Consider the following 19,354-nt stretch of genomic DNA (forward strand, 5'->3'; position numbering starts at 1 on the left):
TCTCACTTCAATATTAACTATCATAAAACTATATTACCATCACCACTAGGGTAAATTTGGAACCCTATCTCTGTGTTACCAGTTCACCTTAATTTAGCAGTACAGCCACATAGCATGTATTGAAATTTCTCAAATAAGGATCAATCAGGCACTTTTTAGGAGGGGTATTGTTTTGAAGTTATCATCTCATAGTTCGGTAAAGAAAATAAAGTAAATCAAGAAACCTATGATGGCGGGGGGGGAGGTGCGGTAAACTGGGATTATAGGGCCTTTTTGAGTATCATCCTCAGGACTACACTATAACAGGTCAGTACAGTAGAGTATTATACTGGTTTACTGTAAGTTTAACTCGTATAAGACAACGTGTACAGTACCTATCTATTTGCAGTTTATATCAGACTACTGTGGAGAGGACAGCTTCTTCACGCGTATAGGTCCTGGCGGTCTCATCAACATGAACAAGGTGTATGAGGCTCAGGTGGTGGTGGAGAGAATAGCAACATTTCATCAGCATTATGTTGCTCGATCAAACTACGAGGCACAAGCTGTTCTGAAGGAGTCTCTCAGGTCAGTAGATAAAGACCTGTAATATATCTATCTATATGTGTACTATGTGTGTGTGTGTGTGTGTGTGTGTGTGTGTGTGTGTGTGTGTGTGTGTGTGTACTCCATAAGTCCTATGGTGACGGACAAGTGGCGACGCGGACAGGCAGAGATAACTGCCGAGAATCTCTAGTCACAACTCTGTACATGGGCGGCACAGATAAGGTGGTCGTTTATGAACTGAGATCTAGGCAGCAGTACAATCCGGTCCTGTCTGTGTGACTGAGCAGCCCTTACGAGGAGCCACTCTGCTCACCCCACATGGGGAGGGGCTAGAAAAGGTGCCCTAAACATAGCCTGCCTAAAGAACCAACCTGACTGGGCAACCGCACTCGATCATAAACACAATTACAATCACAGATCCAAACAAAAACAAACTATACAACCTCTTTTGGTCGCTGCATGGAATGTCAGGACCCTTTTGGATACTGGCAAAATTGGGCGTCCTGAAAGAAGAACTGCCCTTGTGGTAAAAGAGCTGGCTAGGTATAACATCGACTTAGCAGCCATTGGTGAGTCCCGGCTCCCAGATGAGGGTCAATTCACAGAACCGGGGTCTGGCTACACCTTCTTCTGGAAGGATAAGCCTGCTGCAGAGAGAAACCGCATTTATGGAGTTGGCTTTGCCATCCACCAACGCATCCTACACAGGCTAACTGAAATGCCTATTGGGATCAACGAGCGCCTCATGACGTTAGAGTCCCACTGAATCACCCACTTCATCCTCTATATGCAGAGGATGACATCAAGGAGGCCTTTATGCCGACTTCAACAGAGTGCTAACCTCTATTCCCAGAGAAGAAAAGGTTCTGCTCTTTCGTGACTTCAATGCCAGAGTTGGCAGAGATGCTAACATTTGGCAGGGAAGAATAGGGAGAAATGGACTAGGCAAGTGTAATCCCAACGACCTACTCCTCCTTTTGCGCTACCGCTCACAGGATGAGTGTGGGGTGCACAATAAAGTAGCCGCTGTAAGCCGCAAATTCAAAATCAATCCTCAGCAAGTGTGCTGCTCACAACCTCACTATAACCAATACCTTGTTCAGGCAGGCCGACAAGTTCAAGGGTTCATGGCAACACCCACGATCCAAACATTGGCATCTCATTGACTTCATTATTGCAAGACAAAGAGATCGCCGAGATGCCCTCTTCACCTGTGCCTTGCGAGGCTCAGACCACGGCGACACTGATCATTGGCTCGTCAGAGCTAAGCTCTCACTTCGTGTATCCCCAAAACGGCAAAGGCAGCAAGCCTCCAGAAGAGGTTTTATCACTAAGCATCTGTAGGATCCAGCGGTAGCACATGCTTTCAGAGAGCATCTCGAACATGGGCTGATAAACAACCCGACAACAAACAACCCAAATCCCAGCGACGAATGGGATATTCTTGACACCGTCATGACAAAAATCTGCAGAGACCCTCGGCCAGATCGAAACAATACACCAGGACTGGTTTGATGAAAATGACCTGGAAATCAATGTACTCATTGATAATTATCATTCTGCTTCAACTGACTGGCAGAACAACCCTCAGTCTCAGGCCAAAGCTGATACGTCCTGCAAGAAGACAGTGGCGGCCCAGCGGGAACTTTGCAAACTAAAGAACGACTGGTTTAAAAATAAAGCATGTGAAATGCAAAAACTTGCAGATCAACACAAGATGTGCGAATTTTTTAATTCCATTAAAATTTTTAGAGGCCAATCACTCATGGCACAGCCCCCCTCCACTCATCCGATGGTAACTCCCTAATTAAAGACGAAGAAGGCATTCGTCAGTGCTGGAAAGAGCACTACCATTAGCTGCTCAACTGAAACACCGATGTGAACATTCTTACTACCCAGCAGGACTCTCAGCATCCAGAGCTGACCCACCTCAGCTATCCTCCATCCCTGCATGAGGTAGCTACTGCCATCAAACAGATGAAAAATAACAAAGCCTCAGGGCCTGATGATATCCCAGCCGAGGTGTATAAAGTAGGAGGACCTCTGCTTACCAGCCGTCTCCACTCTCTCCTGAAGAATATGTGGGAATATTTATAAGAACAAGGGAGACCGGTCAGACTGTGGCAACTACCGTGGGATCTCACTGCTGTCTGTAGCTGGCAAGATTATCGCCCGAGTCCTCCTAGACAGACTTCTTCCTGAGGAGGAAAACTTTCTCCCAAAATCTCAATGTGCCTTTAGACCATCACGTGGCACCACTGACATAATCTTTGCTGCCCGCCAGATACAGGAAAAGTGCAGAGAACAGCATCGTGACCTGTATATGGCTTTCATCGACCTAACCAAGGCCTTCGACTCGGTCAGCACTGAAGCCCTCTGGTGGACCCTCAGCCGTTTTGGCTGCCCACCAAAATTCATCGCCATTGTGAGGCAACTCCACGATGGCATGAACAGCAGTGTCCTGCACAATGGCACCCAGTCTGAGTTCTTCCCCATCCAAACAGGGGTTAAACAAAGATGTGTACTGGCACCAACTCTCTTTTCCATTTTTGGCTGCCTTCCTTACTCGTGCCAGTGCCAATTTAACCGGGGGGTGGACATAAGACGACTCCAGGCAGGAACAAAGTGTCGGCAGCTTCCATTACTGAACTTCAGTGTGCAGACGACCTCACCCTTGTTGCTCACACTGAACACGACCTACAGGAGATCCTGAACACCTACACAGATGCATATGCACACTTCGGCCTTGAGGTGAATGTATGTGAGACTCAGATTCTCTTTCCACCTGCCCCTGGTTCAGCCACACCTCCACCACCCATCCAGCTTAACAGTACTACCCTCTCTAATGTTACCCACTTTCAGTATCTCAGCTCCCACCTGTCCATCACCGGGGACATTGATGAAGAGATTCAGCACAGGATCAGATGTACATCTTAAGCCTTTGGTAGACTCCGTACCTGTGTCTTCAGCTGTAGGGAGCTGAAATTATCTACAGAGTTACACATATATCGAGCAGTGGTCCTCCCCACCCTGCTATATGGCAGCGAGACATGGGTCACATACAGGAGGCACCTCATGGCACTTTAAAACTTTCACCAACGTAGTCTACGTTCCAGCCTCTGGGTTCACTGGGAAGACAAGAGAACAAATGCCAGTATTCTTGCTGACACCAACTGTAGGAGCATCGAGACTACCATTATCCATGAACAACTACGCTGGACTGGCCATGTTACCCACATGGACGACAGTAGACTGCCAAAGCAGCTACTTTACAGTCACCTAACGAATAGTAAACGTAATGCTGGCGGGCAACTGAAAAGGTATAAGGATAGTCTTAAGACAAACCTGAAAAAGTGTCAAATGGACCCCCTCACCTGGGAGACGATTACTGCACACCATAATGCTTGGAGGAGCACCACACGAGAAGGTGTCAATACTTTTGAGTTAGCCCAACTGTAAACCGAGGCAGACAAGCGCCATTGCCGGAAAGACGCTGCCGCCGCCCCTCCCGCACTAGATGTAGCCCCCCACACGTGCAACATCTGTGGACGACTCTGCCGGTCCCGTATCGGCCTCTTAAGTCACCTCAGAACTCACCAACCTACTGTAGGTGACATCCTTAATAACTCATATCATTGTATCATAGCTGGATGATCGTCAGCCTCGATTACCAGTGACAGCAAAGTAGTAGTGTGTGTGTGAGTGTCTGTCTCTCTGTGTGTGTGTCTGTGTCTGTCTATCTGTGTGTTTCTGTGTGTGTGTCTGTCTGTGTGTGTTTCTGTCTCTGTATGTGTGTGTGTGTGTGTGTACAGTAATACTATAATATTCCATCTCAATCTTCAGTATGGTGAGTAGTGGCTGCCCTGGTAGTGAGGTGGGAGGAGGAGAATTAGATGACTACCATCCCGTACAGCTGCTCAGTAATGATCACGGTGTAACCCTCATTCCTCTGCCCAGGACCACAGTTGGCCTCGACCTTCACACACTACAGGTCAGCAACTTTTACAACTTTGTTCAATATTTACTTTCTTGATGTTGCATTAGTTAAGACCAATATACTGTACTGTACTACATAACTCATCAGTCAATTACTTCTCAGTTTTCAAGGTTCTAGACACATACAGGCTCTATTCTGTATGATACACTAGACACATACAGGCTCTATACTGCTTTATGTGTTACTTAAAAAGTTGAGGAGGTAATGAACTCCTTGTGTTCTGGTATTAAGAGCTGGTTGACTAGGAGAAAACATAAACTGAGTTTTTTGTTATCATTCAAGGAAATAACAAGGAGTTTACACGGATGATCTTGGCTCTTTATTCTATTAGGAAGAACAACTCCGTCCTGTTATTCTATTCATAATCGTGCTTTGAATTTGACTCGAAACTTAATTTTAAATAACATAAATTCAGTAGTTAAGAGATGCAACTTTTATACCCGTAATTTACTGTACTGTATTAGGCTGGTAAACAGTTCTTGGATACACACTGTTATATTAATTTATTTTGTCTTGGGGTTAATTATTGTAACTTTCTTTTATTATTAAACTCTTTGACTTTATAGTGTTTTGACCACTAGTGAACTGTTTATAAGAACTGTTGCTTTAAAAGAGCAAAACACTCGCTATTATAATTATTATTATTATTATTTAAAATATAACAATACCGATCGCCCAAGCGGCTAACAAGCCGATCAGTGGCGAAGAGGATAAAAGTAATATTCATAGACAGTACAGGTATACAAACAATGTGCCTAGACAGTACAGGTATACAAACAATGTACCTAGACAGTGTAGGTATACAAACTTGGATATAAATTTAGTTACAACACTTGGTAGTCTTAGCACCTACAGTATATCATTATTTCATACTCTTACAACTTGACTGCAGTATCGGTGTGTGAGCTATGTACAGATGTCGTATAATTTGGCTGTTGCAAAAATTGGCAGGTGGAGTGTTTCTCAATTATCATCTGTCACGGAGAGTGTGTGGTGATGAGCCCACACCAGCCTCCTGTGATTACATATACATTAGTCTTGAAGGATTACAAATGATATTACAGTATTTACTAACCTGTCAGGGGATTGATCTTTCATTGTTATGTATATTTGAGTTCTATTATGACCTTCATTGTCTAGTGTTTGTGCAGAGGAACCAGGAGAATGCTTGCCATGTTTGGTAGTGAGGGTCACACTGTACTCCCTTCTGACCTGGGGATTTAACCCAGGACACACTATTGAGAAGCTTATTATTTCTAGCATGAGTCACATCTACATATCAATATAAGAAGATTCTGTAGTAAAGGGTATTAACAAAATAAGATACAGTGCCTGCTACTCTATACCACCAGAGAATGTTAACAGTGTGTGGGGGATTTTCTCACTCTTACTGCGGCTCCTCTCACCTGAATAACATTGTCTGGTTTGAGAATAAAACACCTGAGGATACTTAACTCTTTAAAGAGTTAAAAGTATGACTTATAGTTTATTGTGGAAGGTGTTGGAGAGTTTATTCTTTGTTTTAAGACTTAAGTAGTAATTATCAACATACAAAAGGAGTTGAGGAGAAGAGACGCTAAAGGGTGTGTATCAAAAGTACCGGTATTTATCATAAAGTTAAAAACGTTTTTGGAGGTAAGTTTATAAATGTTCTTATAGGTAGAGTGTTCATATTATGACTTTATCTTATTGTATAAACTTTGTATGTTTCCATTTTGTATAGATCCTGCACCACGGCACCACTGTAGTCCACTGGGACCCTGAGAGTGGACGCAACTGTCTGGTGTACATGCGACTAGAGCGCAGTAATGGTACACTCACGTGGTGCCGGCCACCGTGGTCGGCCCTCAGAGCTGGACACTCCTCCTCACAACCAGACTACACCCTTGGAGCCAACCCTGAAGATAGTGTTTCTCCGGGACTTTTGTTAATGGTAATAGATTACTTTTGTTTTCTAATTTATGTTTTCAGTTATTTTCTGATCTAATTTTGTTGTTTGCCCAAAAGGAACAATTACTTCTTAACATTCTTGTATTGCTTTAGAAGAACTAGAAGTGTGCTGAGGTTATTCCTATATTAAAACTAACATTCTTTAACATCAAGTACTGTTGTTGGGTCGGGTCTCTTAACTTTTAAATGTTTACACTTGTTAACAGAAATACTGTATACAGTATATAAAAAATATCCTGGATTGCCTGAAGATGAGCCCTCACAGCTTATCCAGTATTTCACCTTAAGATTGTACAGTATTCCCCTAAAGCTCGCTGGGGTTAGGTCAACTGGACCCCGTGAGAGAGCAAAATCTGTGAGTCTTTCATGCCAGTCTCAGGAGTGTGTAAAATACATAAATAAATAGCTATATGTACATGTATAACATTATGTATGTATAAGACAATATAATAAATATGAAATAGCATAAATACACATACAGTAAACATTAAATAACACTATAGGACATAAGGCCGTGATAGTTGTGGTAGTGAGAAACATGATAGCATATAGCCAGTGATTTGGCTTTACCAGTACAGTTGGCTATTAAATCTAAAACAAATAAAACATCTAAAATATACTTTGTTAATTATAGGGTCCTTCTATGACCTGGGAAATATGGTGGTCTGTACTCTCCTGTAGTGTTGACTCCTCTTGATCCCTGGCACACACCCTAAGATTTATTTTGTGTAATTTACATGGTAATCTGTGAGTTTCAGAGGAACACGGACCTTAACACCGGGAGCATTAGGGGAATACTGTACAGTGAACCAAAGATGCACTGACTCCACCCTAAGGTAACATTTTTATATTACTGTAATAAATTATTCATCATTATTTTAGACCATGGGAAGTTACCAAATTATTGTATATTTGCTCAACTAATGAAGAAAATTATATTAATGAATTGGCAACTCAACAACAACAGATGCTACAAGATTCTCACATCAAATTTTCTTTATTAGTTGAGCAAATATACAATAATTTGGTAACTTCCCATGGTCTAAAATAATGATGAATAATTTATTACAGTAATATAAAATTGTCACCTTTGGTTTGTTTAATATTTATCCTGATAGTGAAACAGCAGAAAATAGCTCCACCAATCACATACAGCCTTACTTTACCAAGTATTGCCAGGTAAAATTGCGAGCATGACGCCCAGGGTGGGGTCAGTGCTGTCGTGGGTACTCTTCAGCCACACCAGCCAGGCTAAAGACCATCGATACTATCCATTACACTAACACCCGTTTGGTCAGAGGGGCCTTTAGATCCTCCCCAGTACTCAGTCTTATGGTGGATATGCTTCACCACTGGATATGCATCAACAGTCCCTAATGGCTCACTGTGGCACCAAGAACTGCACAGCGTCGCCCTAGATCTCCAACATGGGAGGCCATATCTGAGAGACCCACGGACCATAGATTTACCCGTCACCCATGCATTCCCCCGATCCTTTGGCCTTTGTTTCTGGGAGCTGCTTGACAGATCATCACCAACCCAACTCCCGGTCACCCAGTGAAGATGCTAACAGTGGCCTCCTGGTACCTACCAGAGATGCACTTCTGTCGTTACTTCCCAGAGAGCAAGGCTCATGTTAATGAAGTGACGGCCAGGGTATATTTCCAGGAACATGTAACTTGACATGATGGCTTGGTACATGTTCATACAGTTTGCTCCAATCCGACGCTGGTGTTGGGTTTGGAACCATCTTCCCTGAGCTTAGCTGCAGTGGGGGACTTCCCACCTTTACATCAATTTACTGTATACTGGAGAGCTCTCTGCTGTACACCTCACCCATAAAGAAATCACCAGGCATAAAGTTCGGAGCTTTATTATTTGTAGTGATTTTGGAATCTTTCAATCCCATCCACTCTCTCGTTTTAGATATTTTATCTGGCCGATGGTCCTCTGTCAGCTGGCCCCTAATGGATTTCTTTTGGGTTCCTGTCTTTGTGTCTATACAGTACGAGGTAATGAGAGGGCTGACGAGGTGACCAAGTCTGCTGCCTCTAGTCATGCCCCTTTATGCTCCCTCCATCACAGAGATATCTTCCTCACAGTCAGGCCTTCTGGCAGCTACAATGGGACAATTTATCCATTACCAACAACTTGAAAGAGATTACAACAAAGATCTATCCTGTGTCAAATGGCCACAGGCTATGACACCTGATATTTTACCCAATCAATCAATTAATCAATCCTATCATATAATACTTACCTACTGCCAGCATCACCTACTGATACCTGTGTTCTGTCTGATACAAACTGATATGTTTAACTATCACACATATGATTGTATCAATATGTCTCTAACTTCCAGTGTACAGTACTGTATATATTGCTCATATGTGCATAACAAACAAGTTCTTTGTGCAAACTATGATCAGGAGTAATTGACGTTTTGATATTTAAGTTGTAACACCTCCCTTTACAAGGTATGGACCGCCCTGGTATGCAAAGTAACATGTGGGTCAAAGGTTGTCTCCTCTACTGTGGTGGGTCGGACACGTGATCCGGTACAAACAGACGGGCAGATCACCCACACTTTAATCATCACACCACCCGGCAGAGACTTGTTGTGGTACATATAAAATATCCAAGTCTATAATTTGTTCTTTACAGTATTCAACATCTCCAGAGCTAAGTGGTGGTACTCCTGAAGAAGGTTTTATTCAGATCGCCTGTCTGAAGGAAGTTGAGCCAAGTGTACGAGATGCCAACTTCTCAGCCGTTGCCAGAAGGTACGTTGGAATAACCTTTCACGTAATTGTAGTTAATCTTAAACAAAAACCTGTTATCTATTATAGAAACTGACTTTGTGTTTTGTACTTCAAGGTCGTAACCACTGATTGATATTATTACAACATCAACACCACCAAAAACAAATATAACAACAACAACAAATACAACACTTACTTTGCCGTCACTGGTAATCGAGTATGAGGATCATCCAGCTATGATACAATGATAAGAGTTATTAAGGCTACCTCGAAGACTTTCCTTAAAAAGTCAGCAGATTTGAGACAAGATTTTCCCTTTGTAAACCCTTGTTGAGAGTCGTAGATTAATTTGTTTTTCTCTAAATGCGATCGGATGCTATTTGCTATACTGTAATTGATTCAAGAAATTTCCCCACTACTGACGTCAAACTGATCGGCCGGAAATTTGACGCTTTGTCTCCCTTTGTTAATATGGGTACTACATTTGCTTGTTTCCACAAGTCTGGCGCAACTCCCGTGTCTAATGATTTGTAAATAAATTTACGAGGGGTCCGCTAATCTGTTCCCTACACTCTTTCAAAATTCGAGAGAAAATTTCATCCGGCCCTGGGGATTTTGTCTTCTTTAGTTTATTTATCTTCTTAAGAACATCCTCTTTTCTGATAGTGATATTCTTTAATTTCTCTTCTTCATTTCCCCTAAATATCAGTTCCACCTCTGGAATTTCCTTGTGAATTTCTTCTGTGAAAACTGACCAGAAGTACAGTAGCTGTTTAATGCTCTGCTTATTTTCTCAGTATCATCAATCACCTCTCCTCTCTCTGACTTTAAAGGCCCCACTTTGTCCTTGACCTTTGTCCTATATACCTGGAAAAATCCCTTGGGATTCGCCTTGGATTCTCTTGCTATCCTGATTTTGTAGTCCCTCTTTGTCTTCCTTACATTTTTCTTAACATTCCTAGATAGTTCATTATACCTATTTCTGAGCTGCTCCTCCCCTCCCTTTAATTTCTTATAAATTCCTTTCTTTATTCCTATGTCATGTTTAAGTTTTCTGGTCATCCACCTTGGCTCATTCTTATTTGACCTAATTTTTCTGTATGGTATATTTTGTTCTTGTGCTTTACGTAGTATACTAGTGAATATATAATAGTCATGATCAATTGTTGTGTCACCTGTGACCTCACCCGTTCCTACTGGGGACCTCACCAAGGTACCTTCTTAACCCCTCATAATCCGCCGATCGAAAGTCTGGGACTCTGACCATATTGTCATTGTTTTTCGTTTCCCAATTTAGGGTGAACCTGATTTCTCTGTGATCACTGTTCCCTAGCTCTTCCCCTGCTGTGATATCTCTGATAATATTTTCTTTATTTGTTAATACTAGGTCTAATATATTGTCACCTCTAGTAGGCTCTGTAATTAGTTGTTTAAAAAATTGTCCTGTACTGCATCTAGGAAGTCTTCAGATTCATAGTCACCTACAATGTTGTCCCAGTCAATATTTCTGAAGTTGAAATCCCCCATAATGCTCAGGTTGTTATATTTTGCTGCCCTACTCATTTCCTGTCATATGGGCTGAGCTGCTTGGGGGTCTGTAAATCACTCCCATAATAAGTCATATGTTTATTTCCAGAAGTTTAAAAGGCAATTATTGACATGGCTTATATTCAGGTACTTCCTGGAGAACTCACAAGCATCGGATCATTGTGTCACACTCATATATGGTGCCAACCTTGCTGACAACCGCATCATGGTGTTGGTTGCTCCGCCCTCTGTTGCCAAACTATGGTGTCAAGGACTGCAAGTGAGTATATACCGTACTGTACTGTATATACTTTGTTTTTCTGGTATAATTATGAAGTTATTACATGTTTGACTGTAGAAAGCTCTTGAAGGAGTCAGAAGTTCGCTCCCTTCCAAACTGAAGCAGTATCGACCCCTAATAAGGTTTAAATTTACACCCGAGACAGTCAGGGTAAATCAGTTCGGAGACTCATTCCCGCGACTCGGTTTCTCCACGGGGAGCCAGCTTTTGACCCGGACTGTACATATTGAATGATTCTGTCATAATGTAGATGCAAACTACTATGAAAATGGTTCTAACTATCACTATTAAAAGAAGACATACAAAGGTACTTCAGATAACCTCAGGTTAATTAGTGTTTTCATGATCTTCGGTATAATGACGTATATTACCCAAACAGGTATTAGTTCGTGCCCAAAGGCGGCTGGCAAGTGTCAGTGATAAGCGACTCTATTGGCTAAAAGAACAATACTTGAAGCTCTATTTTGAGGACGAAGCTTGTAGTGGTCCCAAACCTGCTGAAGCAATTAAGGTGAGTCATTATTAGCTACAGGTAGAAGATGATGATGATGATGATGATATGAGAGAGAGAGAGAGAGAGAGAGAGAGAGAGAGAGAGAGAGTGTGTACTCTACTTAATTTGATTTATTTTATAGATCTTTGGTGGGAGAAACTGGGTAACATCTACTGCTGGCAGTATGTCCCCCCAAGACCCAGTGGCAGCCAAGAGAGGTTCTGGCTCAACTAGGCTCAAGAAATTAAAATCTCAAGCAACTATAAATGTTGCAAAAGTAAGTGTTTAGGTAATTTATGTACTGTAGTTAACATTAAAGTAGTAAGGCTTCCTCTAAGTACTTTAAATTGGTCAGTTTTTTCACAAGACCTTCTGTAGTTTGAGAGTCTTGCTGAGTTACTACAGCCGTCTGGTGTTGTGGTAAAGAATGAAACACTTTCTTCCTCTGGGTTTATATTCATTTAATAACAATAACACCTGAAACAAGGATAAGCTCAGACTAAGTTGACTCATAAAGAGGAAATAGACATATATCCCCACTGATAGAAACAAGAAATAAGATAATTACACAAATAACACATACTGTACTGTACTGTATTTAAAGACAGAGTTAATACCATGGTTGAAATAATAGATAATTTTACCACTATAGTACAGGTGCGACACAGAAGCAGGTAGTTAAAACCTTCCTAAGTTACAATTACTGATGTATTTATTTTTTTACTAACAGGATGGTACAAAGATTGCTGATGAGGTCAGAGTAGCACCGTCCCCAGCGCTCTCAACGACCAGTCGACGCACAATTATTCCTCCTGCTCATCCCTCTCCGCCTCGCTCACGGTCCTGTGACACTACCTCTGAACATTTGATTGGTCCGGTTACACACGCACCTCACATACATTCTCCGGCAATTCCCAGAGCCTCTTACGATCTCGCTACTGGTCTGCCGTCTCCTCCACAACAAGCCATTGGATATAGGTCTGTATAATTTCACACTACCTGCTCTTTATCCTGGGTGTCATATTCCAACAGAGTTTTGTGAATTAAAAATAACTTTAACATAAATATTTTGGTGAGTGTCGTCTAAACCACCGGATTTACTCCACAGAGAGCGCAGTCGATCCAGCGGTACCGGAGAGTTCGTGACTCCTGCGCCTCGAGGGTTCCGGGGCGAGTCAATCACACAGGGTGCTGAATTGGACTTTACCGATTTTGTGGTGCTGTACAAGTCTTTTAGTCTTCGGGCGCGGAAGGATCTCAGAGACGTGTTTAAGACTCTGGCTGTAACAAGAAAAAGTCTTTCGGATAGTTCTCTTGAGGACCCCACAAGCCCCACCTCACCCCCTAGTCCTACTCACCGAGCTCCTCTTGCTAAACCCACGCTTGGTCTCCTCACCAGGAATACCTCACTCGATCTTCTAGTCTTCAGAAATAATTGTCAAAAGAAAAGGATTTTTGATGCCGTTGCAGCAGCAAGTATTGTTACAAACTGTGCTGGTGTGGAAAGTTCTAAGAGCCAGGTGAGATTATATTATCATTTGTTTGCTGTGTGCTGCAGTGACCCATAATTGTATGTGTTGTGGCTGAAGAGATACTGTATAGAGCTTGTTTAGAGGGTTCACAATTAAGACATGGACCACATAGAACACAATTAAGACATGGACCACATAGAGCACAATTAAGACATGGGCCACATAGAACACAATTAAGACATGGGCCACATAGAACACAATTAAGACATGGGCTACAGGGTACACAATTAGACCCAAAGTTCTAATGACCCCAAGCTTGGAACTGTACCATCATTTTGGTCGCATAATTAAAATCATAAAATTGTGGAAGTAACAGTTGGAAATATTCAGTTTACAGATAATTTTGTCTTCCGTCTGAGAGAAAGTTTACTTGTGTATATTAGAATAAAAATTAAATCATTGGCGAGTAGAGTCACCCAAAAAAATCGTGTCACCTCTCATCCTGAACCACGAACCCCGAGATTCAGACTCATGAACCCGAAGCAGAAGACACTGATACATTAGTCTGTCCATAAATGCTTCGGATTCAAGAGTCTGAATCTCGGGGTTCGTGGTTCAGGATGAGAGGCGACACGATTTTTTTGGGGTGACTGTACATAAAGGAACCTCTTCATACAATATTATTACATTTATTTTATTCCTTGTATTGTTATAGGTTATTACAATGTTGGAACTACAAAGGTTTCTTGAGGAACATCAGGGAGAAATTCGTACTGACGGTGAACTGCGGGTACTTCTGGATCGCCATGAACCTGACCCCTCATTAAGGTAACCATACGACACATTCTGTATATCCTAACCTAACCTAACCAACCCAAGCCAACCTAATCTAACCTGACCTGACCTGACCTGACCTGACCTGACCTGACCTGACCTGACCTAACTATGTGACACACTCTACTCTATTTCTTAAATAATCTATAATTTATATGCAATTCTTCTCTGTTTAATGACCAAACACGGACAAAAGTTTGCTACTTATTCCGGTACTGAGGCATGTGAATCAGTCTCCGAGAGTACTGTCGTCTGGAGCAGTTTTATTTCGTTTGGGGTCGATGCTGATTCAGTTTGAGGTCAATGCTGCTTCAGTTTGAGGTCAATGCTGCTTCAGTTTAGGATCGATGCTGCTTCAGTTTGGGGTCGATGCAGCTGGGTCTTAGCTATGGGGGAGAGGTGAGGGGGGGGTCTCTTTCTGCTGTATAAAATCGTGTGACTTTAGTTAAATGAAATATTAAAAGTAACATTCAGTAGTGAAGAGCCTGAGATTCACTACTGATACATAGCCTGAGATTCACTACTAATACATAACCTAAGATTCACTTCTGATACATAACCTGAGATTCACTACTGATACATAACCTGAGATTCACTACTGATACATATCCTGAGTATCACCTGACCTCTTGTTACAGATCACAGGAGTTGATGTCGTTTGAAGGCTTTGCAAGGTTTATGATGGATGAAGATAATTATGCCTTCCTGGACGAACGTATACTGCCCGATGATGATGACATGACGATGCCTCTATCAAATTATTATATTGCATCTTCACACAATACTTATTTAACTGGACATCAACTAAAAGGGGAATCTTCAGTTGAGTTATATAGCCAGGTAGGAAACTGAGAGCCTTCATCTTATGTATTGTACTGTACTTTAGTTCACTTATTCTCAGATATTATGAATTACATAATTACAGTTTGTCTTCTGAAAGAGTTCATGTTTATTTCAACCTAAAATATAGATAAGAATTGACTTTTGATATACAGTACTGTAGTTTACTTGACAGATAATTAATTAATGTTTAAATTAATATTATGTACAATTTATTTAAGAGAGATGTAAAATTAACTTACTTAAAGAAATAATTGCATTAAGAAATGTATTAGAATTGTATGTTTTAATATATTATGTACAATGTGTGTGTATGTGTAGGTGCTGTTGACTGGATGTCGTTGCGTAGAGCTGGACTGCTGGGATGGTGATGATGGAACCCCTATGATATATCACGGCCATACCTTTACAACAAAAATTCCTTTCAGGTAAGTAATTTAAACTGGACACATCTGCCTTTTCTTGCAGTGGTTTGTGCAGGTGTTGACTGTTATACGATCGTTCACTTAACAACAACGGCTTTTGGAGGTCCTTAACCATATCATTATGGTCAATACCTGTATGTGATTATTTCTCTCAATTAAAATTCCTCAAGTACAGTTCTCTCCCAGCCTTGTATGGTCCTGGACAGGTGGTAAATCTATAACCAAATTCTGAGGCACTGATCTTATGGCTGGAAACTAAAGATTTAATGAATTTAAAAATTATAAATATCTTTCATACTAATTTACAAAGAAGAAATTTGTCATGAAGGTTGAGCAAGAGGGAAGAGTACAGTTACAGGGGGGTCCCATAACCTGGTCATTCAGTTACAGGTGGGTCCCATAACCTGGTCGTTCAGTTACAGGTGGGGTCCCATAACCTGGTCATTCAGTTACAGGTGGGGTCCCATAACCTGGTCGTTCAGTTACAGGTGGGTCCCATAACCTGGTCGTTCAGTTACAGGTGGGGTCCCATAACCTGGTCGTTCAGTTACAGGTGGGGTCCCATAACCTGGTCATTCAGTTACAGGTGGGGTCCCATAACCTGGTCATTCAGTTACAGGTGGGGTCCCATAACCTGATCGTTCAGTTACAGGTGGGGTCCTATAACTTGGTAGTACAGTCGACCAGTCCTGATTCACTTAAAAAGAATATTTGAGGATCAGTCTTTCATTTCTTCTCGTCATGACCATTTTGATAGATCTTAGAGTTAAGTTGGATCAGTAAGGGGAGACTGTAAGAAATTACCTCAGTGACAAGACTTGTTGAGAGTGGTTGTGGCATGGAGGGATCTCATCTTGTAATCACTGCTAACACACACACATGTGGAAGATAGCTATATGAGTGATGATGATGATGATGATGATGATGATGATGATGATGATAATGATAGTGATGATGATGATGATAGTCCTCAGAAGCTTAGTGGACATATATGAAATATTAAGAAAAAAAACATTATTTGAATCTCCAAGTATGTGGCTCATACAAATATTGTATTGATAGGCATGTATATCGATAAAGTAGGTGTATAGTTCAGCATGTGTATAGACAAAGTAGGTATACAGTTCAGCATGTATATTCAGTAAACAGTGGAGGTGGTGTACAATTCAGCATGTATAGAGACAATTGAGATACTGTATACACTGGACAAGACCTTTCTCACAATTGTCCTGGTTTGGAGACTGAACCCTAGACACAGTGGTGAGGGACACACACACATTACAGGTAGTAACCAACACCTCTCATTGATCTCTGGTTGTGGAAAGGAATTTGTAAATGATGGTAAAAGTTGGAAGACAGAGAAAACATTAGAGATTTATAAAAGACTCCTCTCTTTCAGATAGTGTAGAGGGACAGACTGCTACTGAGATATTGGAAGAAGTTGTAGATGATCAAGGTCAAGTAATTCAAGCATATATTAAAACTAAAGCCATTTTACCTTTACAGAAGCGTTGTGGAGACCATCAACCACAGCGCCTTTGTTACATCGCCCTACCCAGTCATTCTGTCCATTGAGAATCACTGTTCCCTGCTGCAACAGACGAGGATGGCCCAGATCTTCATGCACGTCTTTGGGGATAAATTAGTGACAAAGTTCTTGTTTGAGTCGGATTTTTCTGAAGAGGTTCACCTGCCAAGCCCCTCTCAGCTGAAACACCGGATCTTGATCAAGGTAATTGTGTAATTCATTCTGTTGTTCTTATCATTACAAGTTTTTAATTTTGTTAAGCCACATAAAGCATCACCACTAAATATCGTGTCACTATTAGCCATACTGGTATACTATTTTAAGTAACTAACTTCAGAACTTCAGATACTTAATATTATACATTTGGAACAAAGTTTTGAGATGTCATCTTTTATTGTACTGTTTTCTTCACATTGTGTAATTACAGTACATTACTTCATTATTCTTCAGTGTCAGGAAATGGAAAATAAATGTTTATAAATTACCAATTTTCCAACGTGTTTTAAGGTTCAAAATTCCCTCCAAATTTCATGAGGTGATCCTTCTTAGGTTGTCTTATATTACTAAGGAAGTATTGGTGACTCTAACTAGGTACTGTACTGTACACTCATCTTCACATATTTCACAACAAACACAAGTTATTGTACGAGTGCTGTGCTGTGCCGCTGTTTTGTACGGTAGTGCATAAAAAAACATAAAATTCTTACCATAAAAAAGTGGACATTCTCCAAGAACTTGACAAGGAAACTCCATGATAAGAAAAGTGTTGGGACCACCATTTATGGCTTCACCATTTCCTGCCGATTGTCACACTGTAGACTTATGCTCTGGCTACCTGCAGGAGCCTAATGATTGTCACACTGGAGACTTATGCTCTGGCTACCTGCAGGAGCCTAATGATCAAAGGAAAATGTGACAAATTACTTATGTTTTATGCAGACAGTAAATCATGTGAGACACCTTGTTCAGAATAAAGTACCTTAGGAGGGGAAAAATACCATCGTGGATAAACCATTTGATGCACTGTCCCTGAAACTAGTGAAAACATCGTCTCGCCACCTGTTGTCAGAGGTTGTCGTCCATCTCGATAACGTCTTACACATTCCAATCGTGGCTCCTTGTGGCGCTGTGTTGATGCAGGTTTAATGGCTGGGGTGCATGAGTGAACACCTGGATGGATAACAGTCTTACCTAACAAATCCTTATCTCCTCTCGCATTGCTTTTGGCTTCATGGGATACTGTACATACATGGGATACTGTACGCACATGGGATACTGTACGCACATGGGATACTTGTACACACATGGGATACTGTACATACATGGGATACTGTACACACACATGGGATACTTGTACACACATGGGATACTGTACATACATGGGATACTGTACACACACATGGGATACTTGGACACACATGGGATACTTGTACACACATGGGATACTTGTACACACACATGGGATACTTGTACATACATGGGATACTGTACACGCACACATAAGTTACTGTATGAAGCTGTCGATGTGTATTAATGGTTTTTATTATTCGTGAACTTCTCAGAATAAGAAGTTGGTAGCAGAAGTGGCTCCAGGGTTGAGCATCAAGGGCCTCTCAAACAGGCCAACAGGACGCACAAACTCCCTCGTCAGCAATGCTTCTACCGGATCACTTAACGACCCCGAGACTGATGAAGATGAGGATGACGATGATTATGATGATGAAGGTAAGAGTTCTTAGAGTATTATAAGAAGGTTCTAATAATGCTGGTTCTCTACGGTGATGTTCTTAGCATTATTTCGTTTAGTAATTCTTGACAGTAACAAGGTCTGAAGAATATAAGGTTTGCTGAGGTGGAAAGGGGCTTGATGATCTTACCTTCTGCCTAATGCTCACACTATCATTTATTATACTTCACTATACATATGACTATAAAAAGGTGAAGTGCGATCATCTGGTCTTGTTAAGGCTAAAACGAGCATTGATGGAATTACTATAAACAAGTGCAGTTTACGAGAAATAATATTAATAAAAAAATAAAACTAGTTGAATATTTTTATTTTTATATTTCTTATTATACAGTAAAATGCATTTATTCATACTGCACCAGATGCTTGTAGATGGTAGTTATGCAGATTCTGATCAGGATATGGCGGAGGCATTGAACATTATTGTTTTTTCATTGGTGTTCACAAGAGAGAATGCGAACAATCTTCCTGCGTTTGAGAAAAGACGGTTTGAAACAGAGCTGACCCACATTGTGTTGTCGGATGAGGTTATAAGAAATAAAATGTCAAAGCTAAAGATTCACAAGAGTCCCGGCCCTGTTATGGTGCACCCCAGAGTGTTAAGAGAACTGTGCAACGAGCTTCCTGAGTCCCTTAAGATCTTGTTCTGCAATGCCTGGAGGAGCAAAAGGTCCCTGATGACTGGATGATGGCTTATGTGAGTCTTATATTCAAGAAGGGCGATCGTCACTCCACGAATAATTATAGACCAGTGAGCCTGACCACCATAGTATGTAAAGTGCTAGAGAGTATTATAAGAGATGCCATGATGGAACCTGTGCTGTGAAACAACCTTGTAAAGGATTGCCAACACTGTTTTATGCCGGGAAGATCCTGCTTAACACAACTATCAATGTACTAGATGCAGTGGCTGAGTTGACCTGGGCCCCGCA

At 41.3% G+C, this 19,354-nt stretch overlaps 1 protein-coding gene across 2 annotated transcripts in view; it reads left to right on the plus strand.

The window, feature by feature from the left end:
- LOC121867697 (1-phosphatidylinositol 4,5-bisphosphate phosphodiesterase epsilon-1-like) overlaps positions 1–19,354 on the plus strand; it is a 47,914-nt gene that overhangs the window by 24,500 nt on the left and 4,060 nt on the right. For both annotated transcript variants that reach the window (XM_042367716.1, XM_042367717.1), the window contains 14 exons: positions 389–567; positions 4,390–4,537; positions 6,267–6,476; positions 9,158–9,276; positions 10,930–11,062; positions 11,463–11,594; positions 11,719–11,853; positions 12,307–12,554; positions 12,685–13,096; positions 13,764–13,876; positions 14,521–14,722; positions 15,044–15,150; positions 16,654–16,879; positions 18,238–18,400. In XM_042367716.1, the coding sequence (XP_042223650.1) occupies positions 389–567; positions 4,390–4,537; positions 6,267–6,476; positions 9,158–9,276; positions 10,930–11,062; positions 11,463–11,594; positions 11,719–11,853; positions 12,307–12,554; positions 12,685–13,096; positions 13,764–13,876; positions 14,521–14,722; positions 15,044–15,150; positions 16,654–16,879; positions 18,238–18,400 (2,527 nt within the window). The remainder of the gene's footprint in view (positions 1–388; positions 568–4,389; positions 4,538–6,266; positions 6,477–9,157; positions 9,277–10,929; positions 11,063–11,462; positions 11,595–11,718; positions 11,854–12,306; positions 12,555–12,684; positions 13,097–13,763; positions 13,877–14,520; positions 14,723–15,043; positions 15,151–16,653; positions 16,880–18,237; positions 18,401–19,354) is intronic.

Source organism: Homarus americanus, unplaced genomic scaffold (assembly GCF_018991925.1).
Source record: "Homarus americanus isolate GMGI-L3 unplaced genomic scaffold, GMGI_Hamer_2.0 scaffold46583, whole genome shotgun sequence".
Classification (NCBI taxonomy): Eukaryota; Metazoa; Arthropoda; class Malacostraca; order Decapoda; family Nephropidae; genus Homarus; species Homarus americanus.